This window comes from Sinocyclocheilus anshuiensis, unplaced genomic scaffold, assembly GCF_001515605.1.
Source record: "Sinocyclocheilus anshuiensis isolate Anshui unplaced genomic scaffold, SAMN03320099.WGS_v1.1 scaffold72, whole genome shotgun sequence".
NCBI lineage: Eukaryota > Metazoa > Chordata > Actinopteri > Cypriniformes > Cyprinidae > Sinocyclocheilus > Sinocyclocheilus anshuiensis.
This window is the reverse complement of record NW_015554073.1, coordinates 453,224-472,067: the sequence shown is the minus strand read 5'-3', so window position 1 is coordinate 472,067 and position 18,844 is coordinate 453,224. Positions and strand designations below refer to the sequence as shown.

The window sequence follows — 18,844 nt, the reverse complement described above, 5'->3', positions numbered from 1 at the left end:
TGCCTGTGCATAAATACAATGTGCGATCAGTGCGTCAAGAGCACTCATACACGCAATACACAATTATTATAACGTACTCACGCGAGCTTACTGTACGACTCCTGTACGCCATGCCATCGTCTTTACCTTGATTGCAGTCTTCATCCATCAAAACTTTACTAGCGAGACTGGTTATCCAGTCGAGAAAACGTAGTTTGCGTCTCATCTGGCCATACAGCGGTGGGATGTGTTGACAATCCGAATCAGTCTGTACTTCACACACAGCACGACGTGTGAGGGCTTGCGCTCTTCAGAGACAATCACAGAATATGACAGAGCTCGTGTTTTAAAGCGAAACACACTGGAATGAATAATTCACTTAAAACGCAACACGAGTCTCTGTTCTCTCTGCAATCTCTGATGTAATCAGCCTGGTTTCCTTTATATTAGCGCTGTTTTGGATGGATTGTTTGAATGCATTCGCTTACTGGATCATTGGACTGAAAACTTTCCCGGAGTTTAGCAGCTTAAAATGATCTAATCACAAGCAGAGTAGCAAAATTGGGTTAAAGGGTTAGAATAGAAATTGTGCTTCAGTAATTTTGCGTTAATTGCGTTAAATTATTTTAACGCGTTAAGGATTGTAAAATTAATCGAATGCGTTAACGCGTTAACGATGACAGCCCTAATATATACACACTTATATACATACATACATACATGTCTCTAATCTAAAATTTTTACATTTCTAATTTCTTATTAAAGTTTAATGAATTTAATATTTTGTTGACTAATTCAAAGACTTTTATGCAGTTTTAAGCGTGGCTTAAAGGTGGTGTAAGCGATTTTTCAAAAACGCTTTAGAAAACTGATTCGGGCCGAATAGCAAAACAAACTTGTAGCCAATCAGCAGTAAGGGGCGTGTCTACTCTTGATGTGGAGGAGAGAGCATTCAGTGCTCACATTAGCGAGCCGAGCGACAGAAAGATAGAGATGACGGATAAAAAACAAGAGGAAAACATCTGCGGAACAAAAGAAGGCTTAAGGCAATAAGGCAATAAGTAGGACCCGTGTAAATATCGGATCAGCTTTCCAGCGCTGGAGAGAACTCAAGGAGCGGAAGGCCTGCGATCAGACGCCAAGGTTGCTTTATTTCTTCTCGATAGGTGAGTAACACCGTGTCTGCGCCGCAACAGCTAAAGTCTGTCTAGTACACTGGACGTGACAAAGCGACCGTTGAAAATCATTTGAAATTTGTGTCAATACGTCATAAATAGAACGCAGCAGCAGTTTTCTGTCGGGCATTTGTCGTGTCGCGCCGCATCCAGCATAGACCATAGATATGTATATATATATATCTATGGTGTAGACAGCATCACTGATTATAATGAGTTCCCTAGTATTTTGTCGCGCCGCGCCACTCGCGTCCGATGTAGACACGGTGTAACATTGGTTTTGCTTTGTTTCACAGAACTAATCTGTTGCCTGGGTTGCGTACGTATGTGTGGGGCGGAGCTATCAAAATAGGGGCAATACCCTTTTGGGGTAGGGGCGTGTTTGTTTTGGTGATTTCAGATGTCAACATTGGCTACCAGAAATCGCTTACCCCACCTTTAAGTGTCGGAATAGTTTAAATATTTTGCGGCCACTGTACATGTGTTTGTGCGTGTGTGTGTGTACATGTATATAGGAAAATATTCTGTTCAGCAATTATCAGTGTTTACTGAGTTCAGTGAGTTCATGTTTACTTAAATCAGACAGATTTTGGGTGATATTTGCAAGAAGCATGAATTTGAATGTTTGTGAATGGCCAGCTATGCAGGTTTCATGATTAGCCAAACATTATGCACAACTTTTTTTTGTACTGCATTTGTGAAGGCCTAAAAAAATTGAAGACTAAAAAAAAGTGTTTGGATTTTTGTAGTCTCCTGTTGATTCTCTGCCCCAAGAGTTGACATGCATTTCCTTGCAAAACCAAACTTCAGCAGCCTGGGCCAAAGAAGTGGGTTTTTTTTCAATTACCTCCAAGAATTCTCTTAAACTGTATAGTCACCCTTCCAAGAATTCCTCCATTTTGCACACAGACAAATAACATAAAAAAACAGCTAAATGTGGTAAATTATTATTAAATTTGTGGCCTCTGTAGATCTGCCTTTTCTCTCAAATAGATGAAGACCCTGTAACACCTCCATATTCTGTTAAACTATTTTTCCTTTGCTGCCATTTGACAACGGTTTTATTAATGGTTTTGAAAGATGTCATCAGGTGACGTTCAGATATTTTTTTATTTTTAAGGCCCTGTCCACACGAACGTGGTTATTTTTAAAACCGCAGCTTTTTCTACACGGTTTGGCCGTTTGTCCACACGCAAACGCAGCACCAGGTCCCTGAAACGGAACATTTTTGAAAACGCCTGTCAGAGTGAAGATTTTCAGAAACTCCGGTTGCAGTGTTATCGTGTAGACAGCGAAACCGGAGTTTTTGGCTTGTAACGTCGGAGCACGCACTGTTATCTCCGCCTACTGGAAACTTTTTCAGGCTTCTGATTGGCCAACATGGCTTTACGGTTGAGATTATATCGCCACCTGTTGGTTTGGCATGCTCTTGACAGTGTTTCATAGCATGCGTTTGCGTTTTCATGTGGACGGAGACTTTTTTTAAAACGGAAGAAGGAAAAACTGTTTTTAATATAATACCCGTGTACGTGTGGACATGGCCTAAATTGCCTTTGAATTTTTAAAGGACAACTGAAATACATCAAATGTAAATTTTCAAATTTTCTGTCGGAGGATTATTTGTTTGATTCTTTTATTCATTATAACCATTTATTTATCTTTTAATTTATTGATTTATTGCACTTTAGCAGACACTATACTGTAGAAAGCAAGCAGAGATACAGGTTTGTGTGTATTTACTTGCTTTAAAAAGTGGATTTAAGTGGGCTCTTTTTTTAACTTGCCCTGACCAGACCCTTCGTAACATTTCCCGCTCCTTTAAGTCTTATCTCTCTCCAAACACTGAATCCCTATCTCTCACTTTTCTCCTCTGGCACCCTTTTGTTAATCTATATAGTCTTAATTAAAAACAGAGGGCTGATCTGAAAAGGGACTTTTAGAGATTCTCATGTTATACCAGTGTGGAACCCATCTGCTTCTGATTTCCTTCCCCCTTCAGTCCTGTAGGGCCTGATTGGAGGAACGTCTCCAGCTGTGAGCGATGACTGCCGTGCTGTGGTATTTGTCCTGTTGCGAGGAGGTTGGCTCTGCTGCGAGGACAGCCAGAATTGCCCCCCCCTCTTTCAGTCTCCATAGGGAACACAGCTGGAGGGACGGTGAGAGGAGATGCTCGATCTGATCTCTCTTCTCCATAAGTGTTTGCAGTCACTGGATACGTGTTTGCAGTCACTGGATACTTCGATCTCTTCGATGTCATAAGCATTCAGAAAGCTCAGAAATGTTCTGCTTAGTCCTCAGAGTGTGACCCCGCTGTCATTTAAGGCTGCTAGGATTAACGTGGGGGTCTTTGGAACAAGATTCACCTTACTGAGTGTTGACAGGCAGTAAATATTTTGTGTGTATGTTTATAGTGAGTGGCTGTTTTTGTCTATTTTTGCTCCAAAAAAATAACTTTATAACTCCCTCGAACAGCTGGATAGTGAGGGCCCTTTCTTCAAAAACCCTCTTAAAGCTAATGCATATTGCTTCTGAAGTAAACATTGACTTGTGGCAGGATGGGACAGACATATCAAACATCAGCTATTCATTCGGTGTTGCTCTTATCGATTCCCTTTCCTGTCTTTAAGCTTTTTTCATTGGACAAACAGCCAGATTGATGTACACAAACCTGCTGTGTCCATTAAGCTCGGGTTGGGTTAAAATGGTTACATTACTTCTAGAGCAATGCACTGGGTAGAACTGTGTAAACACAACTCTGCAACACACAGGCTTCGGTCAGGATGTATTTAGACTGTGGCGTTTCTGACAACGCCATTAGTTTGTCATTTCCCTGGTGGTGACTGTAAGTAGAGCGTACTCTCCATTGCCTTATTTCCTCTGAGATTGTTGCATTTGGAAAATAATGAGTGTTTTGTTTTGAGCAATTGCTTATTTTGTGGGAGGAATATTCTCAGAGCTAAAACAATAGGGTAATATATTTTGGGTTCTTGGGTTTGTGGATTTTTGATCCGGTGGTTAGTGCAAGACTAATGTGTTTCAAATGAGCAACAAATAGTTTATTTTCTGTAATTTATTTTATTTTTATTTCACTCATATTTAACAATGCATTGTTTGTTTGTTCATATTTTATCCCCTTTCCATTCCTGGTCTAGAAAGCTTAGTTCCTCTCTATGAGATACAGAATGTCTAAATGTCAAAATTCGCCAGGTTTCCTTCACACTGCCAGTGTATCTCTATTGGTCTAAAATCTATTAAAAACACAACCAAAATAGGTCAGACTGCTGTAAACAGAAAATCATGTGTGTCCTCTGGCACTTGCCAGAGACCTCTGCAGTGCTGGATATATAGAGCCTTTTTCACAGAGTTGTGAATTCTTCAAAACTGCTGATCAAATCTCTCTCGTAGAGATGCCGTAACTTACGAGTGCCTGTCCGGTCTTGTCCAGTTGCGATTCGAGGAGATCTGCCCACTGTTTGCTTTGTGGTACAGTTTAGCAGGCAAGGTGACCGAGGTTTATACAACCCTATATACTGCATATACCACTGGTCAAAATATTTTTTACATTTTGCTGAAAGAATTCTCTTATGCTCAACAAGGATGCATTTGTTTGACCAAACATATAGTAAACACAGGAAAATTGTGAAATATTATTATAATTAAAAAAACAAAAACTGTTTTCTATTTGAATATATTTTAAAATGTAATTTATTCCTGTGTTGGGAAAGCTGAATTTTCAGCAGTCATTACTCCAGTCAGTGTCACGTGATCTGCAGTTTTGTTACTCAATTATATTATAAATAAAAATAGTTATTTAAAAATAATTTGTAATAATATTTCCCAATATTACTCTTCTATGAAATGAAGCTTTAACTTTATCCATTCATGAACTAATACTATTCTCAGAAACAGGGCATCTGGCACACACCTGAGTTTCAGACCATGTGGCAGCCCTTGACACCAAAATCAAACTCCATGTTGAGTTAATTACTAAATGTTTGAAGGAAACCAGTGATGGAAAGCAGTGGTTCTGACACTAGATATCGCTGATTGTTTTGCCTGTTCTCTGATTTAGGACCTCACCCCCACCAGACCACCAGCATTATGATAGCACTGGGACTGGCACCATCACAGGGATGGCCTTGCGTCAGACTTTCTGTGAAGTTTGAATGTATCGCCAAAACAACAGCCACAACCATCATGCTTTCCAGCTGTTGTCGACAGTTTTGTTGACAGTGGTTGACTCATGGTGTTTAAGGTTGGGGAGGAGAGCCTTTTGCATGCAGCGTGTCAGTTGGCCAGTTGGCTCTGGGTGGATGGAAGCAGATGCTAATAAATGATATCACTTCTTTTTTGCTCATATGGTACCTGGAACTTAATTTCCAAATCCTCTCACCAGTAAAGCAGCTTTAGGCCTCCCTATCCCCTTAATAAACCCCTTAATAATTCCAGTGTGGAATAAACACTCTGGTAGCCAGTGATTTGCTATGCAAGATTACACACGGTTGGATGCATGGATTCACATCCTAAATCCTGTTTAGTGTCACAGCAATTTGGTAAAAATCATGCACTACTAGCCATTTTTCTGTTCTCTTTTAGGAGAGCTGAGTCAAAAAGGAAGCAGAGGGTATGTAATAATGTACACCCTGTGACCAGAAAGCATACTGAGACCACACCGCAATTATCTGTTGAGGTTTGAATTCACTTACATAATTAAAATCATTAGAATTCCCCAAATACAGAGTTCTCAAATTTGTGTAGTGGTTTGGAGTTTGAACTCTCCAGCAAAAGTCTGCCATACCACACATAGCATCTTGTTCAGTTTAGGAAGATGAAAAAAAAAACAGTGTCACATTTCAAGTTAGCAGCTCTCTGTACGGATCAACATTTTGTTTAGATGTTTTTCCTGTGTTTTCGCAGAGCAGCATAGAATCAGTTGTGACAGGGTTTGACAGACTCGAGTTAAGCATTTTATGTGTGTTTGGTTTGGACAAAATTTGACCAAAATGATGTTTGTGATGCTCAAAGGGAAAACTTAGTCTTTTCTTTTTGCTGTTATAGAGGCCTAGATATTGATGCCAGCATTGACTCGCTTTGTTGAATCTACTCCCATAATATAATCCTTGTGAGAAAATGTTCTGCTGTGAAGGGGAAAATAGCCAACCCTATAGATTTTAGTAATTAGCAATTTCTCTTGCTCAGTTTTCTACAGGATTTATTTTCTTGTATATTTGATAATTAAGTTTCATGATTATTGTAGGTAAAAGGTCTCAAAATGAATATCCAATTTTCATTCTGTAAGTTTGCAACGTCCAAATTCACTTTTATTTTGAATTCATTTAAACAAAACAGTGCAGAATTTTAATATCAGCCATTTATCAGTTATTGGCCATAACATGAAAATAATTATCGGCTTATCAGTATCAGCTAAAATTTAATAAAAATGTCAAAGCTGTTTATTAACAAAACTGCATGATGATCACCAGCTGTTACCATTCCAAATGTTTTAAGAGAAACAACAGAGTTTTGTCTTGTACTCAATAACATCAAAGATTGTGTGCAATGCTTTGCATAATAACTAATTTGCATAAAATTTGGTCAGCCACAAATTTATACAAATTTTCCACAATCCACAGAAGCTTCAAATTGCTTCCGAGCTACACTAAGTCTAAGAACTGTTTCAGCTGATCGGACGAATGTAGATTTTCTGAGCTGAGCTCTCATTAATCAGACTCTGTCTCTGACATGTCCTCTCAGGCAAGACCCAAAGGTGAAGGACTGACTCCATACCAAGGCAAGAAGAGGTGCTTTGGTGAATACAAGTGCCCTAAGTGCAAGAGGAAGTGGATGAGTGGGAACTCCTGGGCCAACATGGGACAGGAATGCATCAAATGCCATATCAATGTTTATCCTCATAAACAGGTACACCTTTTAACAGCTCATATAATCTGATACTGTATTGCTAAAATACTACATGAAAGTTTTTAAAATCTGTCAGTTAACTGAGTAAGCACATACGGTGGAATCTTCCAAGAAGTTCTTATAGATGGGGCCCAGCAGGTACCCTTGAAACCTGAGACACAATCTCAAGGCATCCGTCTAACCCAAATACCCCTTGAACTCAAGAAGGGGCCATTTTTCAGGAAGTCAATGAACACTGAACTCATCTACACTGTAAAAAGCGCAACCTATAAATGTTACCTAAAAAAGCTGTATTTGGATTGATGTTAAATAATGTTTTTGACCTGAATAAAATCTGTTTGTCTGGATATTTCCATATGAAACACATTTTTAGGTTATCATGTTGTAGTGTACACAATAAGGCAAGAGTTAAAGCATTAATGTTATTATTCTTAAATGACATCTGTAGACTTGCTGTTTAACCTTGTTTTTAAAGAAGCACTAAACGGTTCTAGGCAGGTAAGCATGCGAATAGCTCTCGGGAGGGAAGCATTCACTGCAATTACCTTAACTACAAGTAGTTTTGCATTCACATGCATTAGCAGCTGTCGTACCGAAGGAACCAGCTGTTGAGAAGGCCAACTCTTCCACAGGACAGAGTATTATGGTTAATTCCCTTCTGACAAGCAAATTCTTTAGCTTTTCAGTCTCACCTACTTAACATGTTTCCTGCAGTAAGCGTGCAAGATGTGCAGCGCGCTGCAATATATATCAAAAGGCCTTTAACGGTTTGCAGCTGGCTTTCTTTCCCTGTAACTCAAGCAAACATATGAACATTTCTGTTTTTATTGTCCTCTCACAATGGAAATCATTTTTCCAAATCGTGCAGTATGGAAATCGCTCAATACTCCAGATTGTACACCGTAAAGTATTTTATATCTCAAGCCGCTCCCGATGGACGATTAAGTGAAAGTATCTGAGTAGTGCCAATGCCACACTGCTGCATAAAATAGCCAGAATGTGCTCGAGAAGCAGGCGTCCAGAGATCCCTGCTTTTATCATTCTCATATTTAATGACATGCACAGGGAACACGGCTGACATCTTTACAGTATGAGAGCAGACATGGAGCAGAGGTATTATATAAAGTCCTCCCAAGCTTCCTGGGTTTTTTTTTCGGTTTTGGCAGGAATTCGTTCTGCTTAAGAGCATCAGGCTGCAGTTGCCAAATTATTAATTCGCAGAGGTATTAGACATTTCCTCTTATTATCATTCACAAAAGCCTTTGGCTCACAAGCAAACACTCCCTCGGGTTACAGCGCTGTCTCCTCCCAATGGCCCGTCGTAAACTTGGTTTTCCGTAATTCACGGAGCGCAACTGAGACGTACAGGAAAGAATAACAAGATTGTAAAACGATCTTCCAAAAGCAATGGGTGGGAAAACAAATTGCAAAAGTATTATTTGTGATCAACAGCCAAAAAGATTTGGCTCGTGATTGTTCTCAGTGTCTTTTGCGTCGTGTCCAAGACAAAGATTCGCTATAGAGTCTTCCCTCCCTGGCTGTGGTCTTAAGCGATGGAATCCTGTAGGCACCTAAACTTGCAAAATTACAGAGGGGAAAAAATGAAATTAAGTTTTAATAACAAATCATGTACTTCTGGCAGCGATTGCAAACACAACAAGGACATATTGGCTCTTGATAGCCGTCCTAAACAAATTTCTGACACACCCCTGCGGTTGGTCCATTGTGGTTTGAGACTTGGACCTACGAGATCCTGATACTTTGTCTCCAAAACCATATCTCCAAAGAGTCTAGCCAAACGCAAAAAGAAATCTCCAGTTTCAACCTGACTGATGTTGTGGACAGAAGTACACATGCACTCAAAGTGTGATTCACATGTTCTGCTCCTCTCAGCGTCCTTTAGAGAAACCCGACGGCCTGGACGTTTCCGACCAGAGCAAGGAACACCCGCAGCATCTGTGCGAGAAGTGCAAAGTCCTGGGCTACTACTGCCGCCGTGTGCAATAAGGAGGATCCCGAGGTCGTCCCCACCCTTTCCCATCGCTTCGCCTACCAAGCGCTCCAAGAAAAAGTAAAAAGAGCCAAAATATTCATGTAAATATCTCTAATGCTAGTAACGGCTTTGTGTATCAGCAGCATGCGACGCATTTATTGTGTATAATGGACAATTGAATATGTTTGGGACAGTATTTCTATCCGTACGGGACGCAGTGGATTACCTCACCATTGCGTCCCCTGATTGTGTGTTTACAGACTCTCCCTTCATTCTCCCTGCCAAGTGAACTATGAGGATGTGCCGAGCACTAAAGGTGTCACGTTAGTTTGCTCAAACAAGGGCCCAGTGTGCCTTTGCAGAGTTTTTGGGTCAATAGCACATCATATTAACTGTGAATTAACAGAGGGACAATGGACTTTCCATCCCTTGCTTTTGTGTCACATATTTATTTATGTTTGTGTATCGTTTCGTAGTGCAATTGAATGAACTAAACTGGGATAATTTCATCTGTGTTTATATCTGGACAGGTATTGTCTAACCCCACCTCTTGCCATTAGAAACTACTGTAGAATAGAACTTTCTAATGCTTCGGATTAGCGCGTCAGGTAGTTTATATCTTTCATGTACGTGTATGAATTGCCAAATGCGAGATGTTTTTGTCAAGTTGGTTAAATGCACCCTTGGAGGCATTTGAATCGAGTTGTTGGCAACTATGCAAAACCATTGCAGCTTATGCAGAGTCATCAGCTGCTTACATTGTTGCACAGTCGAATGAAGTGTGTGGATGATCGAAACAAAGCCATGGCTAGCTGACCGTCACCGTCCTTTGAAATGTGATTACCTATGTTGTCAATTGCTGCCAGAGAACTGCTTCAAACATCTTAGAAACCCATGCAAAGCTGAAGTGTTTTGGTACAGGGGTCAAAATGTGAGCTTTTCAGTCCATGTGCTAACATTTACAAACATAACGCCTGCTCTTCGCTGAGATATTTGCCTCAGGATAAAGAGTGTGTTTGAATGACACATCTCAGATGAAATAGTGTGCATCTGTCTTATATAAACACCGCTCTAGAAAATGTCATTAATTCATTTCAATATTATGCAACAGATTTATTTTTAAATTCAAAATGACTCATTCACATCCTCCACTCTTGAAAATAAAGGTTACAAAATGTTTTTCCCCCCACAGCAATGCCATAGAAGAAGAACAGTTTTTAAAAGAACCATTTTTTTATAACCTAAGGCACCTTTTTTGCAATGAAAAGGTTCTAGGGATGTTTAATGGAACCATGGATGCATAAAGAACCATAAAGAATTTTAAGAATGTTGAATTTGACCCTTGCACTAAAATGTTTCATTAAAGAAATTCTCAGCTGTTTACACAATCATTCTGATCATATCTCAGAATGAAATCCCTAATTTTTAATGTTTTTATTGCCTTACCCCACATGTGCATGTTTATGCATTGGCTACAAACGGACCTGATAATTACACCCTGTTTAAACTGTGATTTTTGAGAAGCATTTTCTATTTGAGTGGACAAATATATGGTTGTAAAGGGAAAAGAAGGAAAAAGTAAGTAATGCTGAAGAGTTTTTTTGAGATGTAACGAGAAAACACTTTGGGTACATTTGATCAGAAGACATTTGGAGAGAGACGTTTGATTGAGAACATTATGATGTGAGGGTGTTAATATTTGGATGGAAGTAAGTGTGTACAGGATCTCATCTATGTGCCTTTACCTCTTGTTATGGCTCACACAAAGTACTAATTGATCATATTTGAATGTGGCCCAGGATTATTAAACAATAAATGTAGCTTTACGTGTTCCAGTGAGAAGTCGTAGATGGATATTGTGAGAATTGTGTCATCATTGTGTTGTTAATCCTAGATGTACATATGAAGTTAAACGCATTTACATGGTAAATACAGTGTGTATAATTGTTTACTTATTGTTGGAGTCCACATATTTTCTGTTGAATATTAGTTAATGTTTCATTTATTGCTATAAACTCAGATGAAGATAGGAATCTTGTTTGAAGGGAATGTCTAGTGCCTTAACACAGTTTGGTTATGAAAAGTCAGGATTTTTGCCAAGGAATGTCATGTATGATGCTGAGGAATTAAAGGAGCCAATTAGATGTCTGAAAATGTAAACCAGCCAATTTTTTACTTTAGTTGAAAAAATGGGTTTGAGTTTCTGATGGGAAATTCAAGGAGTATAAACTGCCAGGGAGTCAATCATTAGATCACTGTTAAATAAAAAGCAAGGCTGTTTCTGCAAGTTGCTGCTTTGTTCTTTGGACGTCATCATTGTTTCTGAGACCCTTTATTTCTTGGTAACTGATTTTCTGGTGTTTCTAATGGCTTCGCTGTGCGTACATTCTTACACGCCAAGGTTTACTTCAGGCCTCATTTAGGCTGGAATGAGTTACTCTCCTGTTTGATAAACACCGTAATGAAAATAACCAGTGAAATAAACGATTATTGCGGATTCATCATAATCATTGCTGATCACCCATAGCTGGTAGTCTACACATAATGATTTCCTTGCATCTTTGGGATCAATTCAATTTATTGTCAAGTCTGTACCCTTTAACAGATGACCCAATGCACCACTAGATTGAGGCCTCGTTATTAAATTTGCTTTATTATTGCAAAATAGTTGCATTGCACTATATACGTGACTAAAATGATAACAGCCCTTGTTGAAGGCATATTTACGTAAAATAAAAGCTTCCCCTGATTTCTATTGAATTCAATTTTAATTTTATTGAATGAACGACAGAGCTTGTGGTATTGACAGAGTGTACATGCATTTAAAACTATACAAAGTGCTTTTTGCGCATGTGTTTTTGTCTTGAAATACATATACTTGACTTTTATAGCTCACGTTCAGTATAAACTTGTTATTTTCTATTAAAGGTATGTGTATTTTGGAAACAATATAGATAATGAAGAGTTTGGAGCAATTTGATATCGACAAGATTTTGTTGTTTTCCCTTACAAAGATACTATTATGTGTTTTGTGTATATATTCGATTACTATCATTATCAAGTTAGCTATTTCGAAATGTTATGATGCAATATTAAAACTTTGTATGTGAAAGAGGGCAAAATGCTGAGATGCAAAAGAGCTGGGAGGTTTTTTTTTTCCTTTGATGTTTTACAATAATCTTTGGTTATATCCTACAGAAATATTTATGGAAGGATTTTGTTCTTTTTTTAACAATTAAATTCTTTTTTTTGTATAAAATATGCAACAGAAGCTACTCTATGAAGAAAATATTGATGACTACATAGAATATTATTCAAAAGTTGGTACATAATTAGTATGCCCTTACAAGCCATTTGATTTGTTTTGTTATTCTAGATGTTATCGGTATATATTAAACTTACCTGTTACGAGCTTATGTGTGCTTCAACGTTGTTTAGAATCTTTGCATGTCTTGCTATACAGCATGAATGTTTTGATTTGCATTTATAGGAAACCTGTAACACTCGTTCTAACATCACAAACAGCTGTTTGTCACATAACAGAAACTGACTCACACACTGCAAGTCGTAGGGCCTTTTTACTGAGGTGTTTTATAAACGCAAAACAGTGGCAAAAAAAAAACCGTGACTAACTCCAGTCATTGACCATTACACTGAATTGCACGTACAAACCTTTTACATGGTCGAAATGTGTTGGTGAATCAGGCCCATACCGTATGAAACTGTGAGCTCTAGTTAGCCATCTCCAGTTAGTGCCAAGTCCAGGAATGATGTCGAAATATTTTTCTTCGTATGTAAAAAAAACATGGAAAAAAACCGAAGACTATTTTTGGAACAAGTATGTGGGACTGAAGTTTGCATGTGCATGTTTTTTAAATGATTCAAGATTTATCATTTGTGCAATGTATTCTTATTTAATATTAATACATGTTTAATTCTTGCCAAGATATCTTTTATAGAATACACCTCTCTAATTAATAATAAATGCATATTCACTCCTAGGATTTCCAGTACCATTAATAGATTTACTGAATGTACTGATTTAACACTCATGTTTGTAATATCTGTAAAATATTTGTCATCATATTGGAGTGGACCGAGCAACAGAAAGTGTTGATGAGAGAATGTGCTAGAATGTGGGACGAGATGAAATCTGTTGCTCTGCGTCCATGAAACGGCATTCCGATATGTGCCTTATTTGTTAGTTAGGAAAACTGAAGACTGTGCTTTTAGAAGTTTATTCGATTAAAACACTGACTATGTGAATCATGACTCTGTTTCATTTTTTTCTAATAGCACACAATGATATATATTTCTGTTCAATCTGTGCCAAATATACGTACAGCCTGTTTTTGGATTTCAACATGTTCTTTAGCCCGTGTCTGGGTGTTGGGAAATTGTGTCCATTTTAAATCAGTCATGCTGAAGGCGTATGGACTGATTAATTATTTAGATATGGTGCTTGGGAATTATGCTTGTGTAATCGAAAACCATAGTCTGAAGCCTTGGGGAACAGTTGTCATTCCGACATCACATTCATTTACTGTCGAATAGTCCCGAAGAGCGTTTCTTTCAGTTCAGCGTTCGCCTGGTCTTCGCAACAGCGCAGGTTTGGAGACACAGATGTGTATTTTTTTCGCTCGGCCTAATTACTTGTAATGATTGTAAACACATGAGCGCTGTATGTGAACGTCAGGACTTGGCGATGATGCTGGCTTTACTCTTGAAGCCAACTTTAAGTAATTGGTCTACACATTCCAAATCCCTTAAACTTCACTAGAGGGTGGAGGCCCAAATTATATCAAGTTTGTTGCAACAATGCAGACTTAAACAGAGCGGGAATGAGAATGTCTCTATAGCAACATTGCAATCGGAGAAGTCAAACAAACCAGTTGTGAGTTCAGACCCCATATGGTTTCATTTAGGAAAGAGCAGTTTTCCACAAAGGTTCATAATTTACTTTCATAAGGCATTACTGTGATAAGCTACACCTACACACTATTTTCATTTCAGGGTATGTGAATGTCAGCTGGCTGCAGTTATAATGGAACATATCTGACAAACTCTTATTCCCAACTGTCTCCACAACTATTGTATGAACATGTTCAGAGGACTCTTGCTGAAAGTTTAACGTTGGAGAATCTTCATAGCCAAACAGGATGTCATATCCTGCTTTAGGGGGACAGGAAATCTTGTCGCTGGATAGAGTCTAAAAAAGGGTTTGGGATCATTCTCAGGAAGATTTAAAAAGCATGCCACACAACCAGATATACTGCTGCAGTTGTAGCCGGCCCTCATCTGGAAAACAGCCTTGAGTCATTAACAAAAAAAAAAATGGGCACAGGATGCAAATATCCTGTAAGAAATTCCATATGTCAAAACCAGTTTCATTTGTAATTTATTTATTTAAAAAACCTCCTGGGGTTTCTCTGGCATAGTTCTTAGAACGTAAACAATCTCTGTATAGCTTTTATCCTAATTTCAAAACCAAAAAAAAGAGGCTTTAACAGTATAACTTTCCTTGTGGCCCATGGCATTTGACCCATAAGCAAGATTTGTTGTGTAGGGGTAAGTAATCACAATACTTAGAGTCATTTGCTTACTTAGTAAGCATAAAACACCTTAATGGATCCATAGACTGACACATTAAAATGGCAATAGGTACTTAGGTAACAAATGTAAAAAAAAAATATATATATATATATAATTTACTTTAAATGACATGCATAAGCAGTTTTGTTGTGAAAACCTTTGATCACATTGAAATGAATGCACATCCTTGGTTACTTGAGTTCTCCACAGTCTGTGATGACAATCTTCTTTACAGTTCCTCCATCATGTAGGCCGTAGGACTCAATTACAGAGACCGTCTCCCTTCCTTCTTTGACCTGCCCGAAAACAACGTGTTTGCCATCAAGCCTGAAAGAGAATGACAGGAACATCAACACTTGGGATGAGTAACAATTAAACCAAAAACCTTTCCACCATCATACCATTCTGTTTTTGCAGTGCAGATGAAAAACTGGGATCCATTTGTGTTTGGCCCAGAGTTCGCCATAGACAGAACACCTACAAGAGAGAGACAGAGAGAAAATCAGACCACCTCCTGAGTTACTGCATGCTTTTTATAGGCAAATTTGTCACTTTGAATAATTTAATGATATAGATTCAGGGGAAATCTAACAATCAACAGTTCCACAATAACAACCAGAGAATAAAAAAATAAGAGTTTGAAAAGCAGCAGGGGGTACTGGATGAAAGACAACATCTGGGTTGGCTAAGTTACGGCTCTCTACTACAATTACATCCAGTCATGTATTATACAACCCAACACTATTTGCCCATATTATTCTATCAAGAGGGTTTGCTGGTGTAGGATCCCCCTGGCACCAAAAATGCACTAGGATAGGCTGGCTTTGACTTGCTTAGAAAGTAGGTCATTTGTTTGAAGATTACAAAAGGATTTCTGCAACTGAGGGAGCCTTACTACCACCTTGTGGCTGTAAACAGATGCACATGCAGTTTTTGCACATTTCCACAGGCTTGTAATGATGAAATTGAGCTGAATCAGATCCCAGAGGAACTGAGTAGATACCATGTCTAGACACATGCAGAAAGGAACTATGGATTTCCACAGAATTGGATTGTCCTCCACTGACAAATTGCATTATTAAATATTTTTGAATAAATTATGTTGTCAGCTACCAACGTGACTATAGAACCCTGTTATTGCTAACATTTCGTTTACAACCTTTTACAGATTCTTAAAAAATTGTATGTTTCATCCCATGTGTAATCAAAAGCTGTACTCTTATTTGTGACAGTTTATTGTAAGTATGGTACAGTAACGGTAACAGTAGTGACATCACCTGGTCCAGTGTGTTTCAGCTTGAAATTCTCATCGTTAAATTTCTTTCCATAAATAGATTTTCCACCAGTGCCATTATGATTAGTGAAATCTCCACCCTGTCAGCAAAACATCAATCATTAGATGGCCTTAGGACCAAAACATGTAACTCATAACCAATAAATAAACAAAACCGAAGAGATAAGATGGCATTTTATGCAATAAATAATGGTAATGCTAAAGGGCACAATGAACAGTAGCACTAATAGTTTACCTGACACATGAACTCAGGGATGATTCTGTGGAATACTGAGCCCTTATATCCAAAGCCATGCTCTCCTGTACAAAGGGCCCGGAAATTGGCTGAAAGACAAGAACCAATATGAGAACTGCATTGTATAAAACCACAACAATTTTAAAATTATGTTTTATACATTATACTGTGTTTTATATACTATATCTAAAATGAATTGTACATTGTACATTTTCATTTGTCTGTCATTTTTGCAAGGCCATAAAATATTATTAGATTAATATTATATATTAATTTATAAATTATTTTTATAAAACTTATATTTGCTTACCAGCTGTTTTGGGTACAACGTCAGCATAAAGCTGCAAATAAAGTAAGAAAAACCTGTCTTTAGAATATTGATATAACTTAATAATAATACTTACTGAACACGATAATAATTATAATAATGATAATTATTATTATTTATTAAGTATTATTATATTACAATTATCGTTATTAATAATAATACATATAAGCCTACTATTAAAAACTGCCAACAGTTTTTTTTTACAGTCAGAAACTACTGGTGAAAACATGCATTATTCAAGTTAGTTTCAGTCATTGGAAACCTTGGCAAAAAAAATAACTATTTTTCCTAGCTCTTTTCATTGTAACAGTCTCTGATTCAAACATTTTTTGTTACATTACAAATAACGGTGGTTCATGACCCATGACTTGCCTCAATAATAATTCTTCCAATGACCTCGCCGTCAGCTGCAATATCCATAAAAACAACAGGGTTTTTCACCGGCCCTGAAACCAGTCTGTTCGCAGCGATTGCGACAGAGCAGTATTTCATACGATTTTTCATCTGCAACATTCTTGCTGTAGTGTTGAAAACCCATCAACGGATACATGTAAGAATCAGCACTCAAAACAACTGGCGTACACTACCTTACACACACAGCACGTGACATGTTCTTCTATTGTCTTCTTCTTCTTCTTCTGATGTTTATTGGCGGTTTTGGCAAACCAACTTAAAGGTGCATTACCGCCACCTACTGATCTGGAGTGTGGAGTGAACAGATTTGGTAGAGAGAAGGATATATATTATATAAAATAAAAATAATAATAATAATAATAATTATATTTTATATATATATACCACAATTATCATTTATATTCTTTCCATATTTCCTGTCTTTTTTAGATAATTGAACGATTAGATATGTGCTTTTTAAATTCTTGCCCATTTGCAATTAAGCTTCTTGCATTCCATTGAAATATTGTTAACACCATTATGAACCACCACATACTGTTTGATGCTTTAGTTTGTCATTAATCATTTCCACTGAAATGCCATCTATCTCTAGGTATTTTTCAGCTGCTTTTATTATAATTTTGATTCTCTCTGTCCGGCTTTCCGTTTGTGCAGAACAATTCACCACTTCCGCCATAAACGTGACAAATGCCACTTTGTCATAAACCCTTATACTCTCTTTTGTTGTTTCTTGCACTTTATCCATCTTTTGAGTAGGAACTATCTTTTTGTTCTCTTCTAGCTCTGGAGTCTTTCCCACTTTTTTTAGTGCCTCAGAATATGACAATCCCTCCTCTGTTCTTACAGTCTGCACTTGTGCTGCATGCTTCCTCACTTTACATCCTCCATAACCCGCACTATGTTCTTCTCCACAATTACAACACTTTGGGTTAACTCCTTGTCCGCATTTGCCATATTCATGCTCACCGCCACACCTTGCACATCGTTGTTTACCTCTGCAAACAGCTGCCACATGACCAAATTTTTGGCATTTAAAACATCTTAACGGAGGAGGAACATAAAGTCTGACCGGGAAGCTAATGAATCCTAAGAATACTTTGTCCGGTAATTTATCCTCATCGAAGTGAATCATTACTGAAAGGCTATCAACCTTTTCATTATTTCTGCTGTATTTCAGTCTTTTAACCTCAATCACTGCCGCCCCAGTTAGACTTTTCTTGATCTTTTCTACTGTCACTTCAGTTGGGATACCAGTTATTACTCCTTTGACCCATGTCTTTTCTTCCGGTATCGAGCAGATCACTTTTTGTGCACAAATCGACTTTATTTTCAATGCCACTTTTTGTTGCCTACTATCCTTACAATATAGGATTAGTCTTCCATCTCTCAACTTCTTGACACTTTCTATTGATCCTATCGTTTCCTTAATTACTTTAGACAGCTTCAGCGGATTTATTATCTTAAAAGACTCATCCACAAACTTCATCATTACCTTGAACTCCTCTTTCTTTCCTCTTATCGGATGATTTTCATTTCCACTGTCAGTTTCAGATGTATTACTCCAGATTTTCTTTCTTTTCCGATTTTCTACTAAACTCCACTCATTATTCCCGTTCCCTCCTTCTTCATCCACGCCAAACATTTCATCCTCCATTTCCGGATCCCTTCCGGACTCTACGTCACTACCTACCATGCACACTCCAGTCACAGATCAGCTGTTGCCAAAACCAACCCTGTCGGACAATCGTTTCACCTTCTTCTATGGTCAAGGAAAGGAGAGCCATAAGAGCGTCAAGTTAAAATCAACAGCGACACCATGTGGTCGAAATAATTACTTTTTAATGGGGCCGGTGTTCTGACGATTTGTGCTACCCTGTCAGATTTTGCTACCTCCCATTAAAACAGTGGGTAGTAC

The 18,844-nt window shown here is 38.0% G+C and overlaps 2 protein-coding genes across 2 annotated transcripts in view; one reads left to right on the top strand and one right to left on the bottom strand.

The window, feature by feature from the left end:
* The window catches only part of LOC107668829 (zinc finger CCHC domain-containing protein 24-like), a 33,797-nt gene extending 23,607 nt beyond the window's left edge, over positions 1 to 10,190 (top strand). Inside the window, exons 3-4 of the mRNA XM_016460838.1 lie at positions 6,909 to 7,073; positions 8,967 to 10,190. Coding sequence (XP_016316324.1) covers positions 6,909 to 7,073; positions 8,967 to 9,080 — 279 coding nt within the window. The 3' untranslated portion in view covers positions 9,081 to 10,190. The remainder of the gene's footprint in view (positions 1 to 6,908; positions 7,074 to 8,966) is intronic.
* A 4,061-nt stretch (positions 10,191 to 14,251) lies between these two features.
* LOC107668776 (peptidyl-prolyl cis-trans isomerase A-like) lies at positions 14,252 to 17,129 on the bottom strand. Its single transcript, XM_016460759.1, has 6 exons — positions 16,888 to 17,129; positions 16,498 to 16,528; positions 16,188 to 16,276; positions 15,936 to 16,032; positions 15,060 to 15,135; positions 14,252 to 14,985 (listed from the first exon to the last, which is right to left on the bottom strand). Exons 1-6 carry the CDS (start codon positions 17,026 to 17,028, stop codon positions 14,850 to 14,852), a joined length of 570 nt encoding a protein of 189 aa, XP_016316245.1. The 5' UTR covers positions 17,029 to 17,129; the 3' UTR covers positions 14,252 to 14,849.
* Positions 17,130 to 18,844: the final 1,715 nt, after the last annotated feature.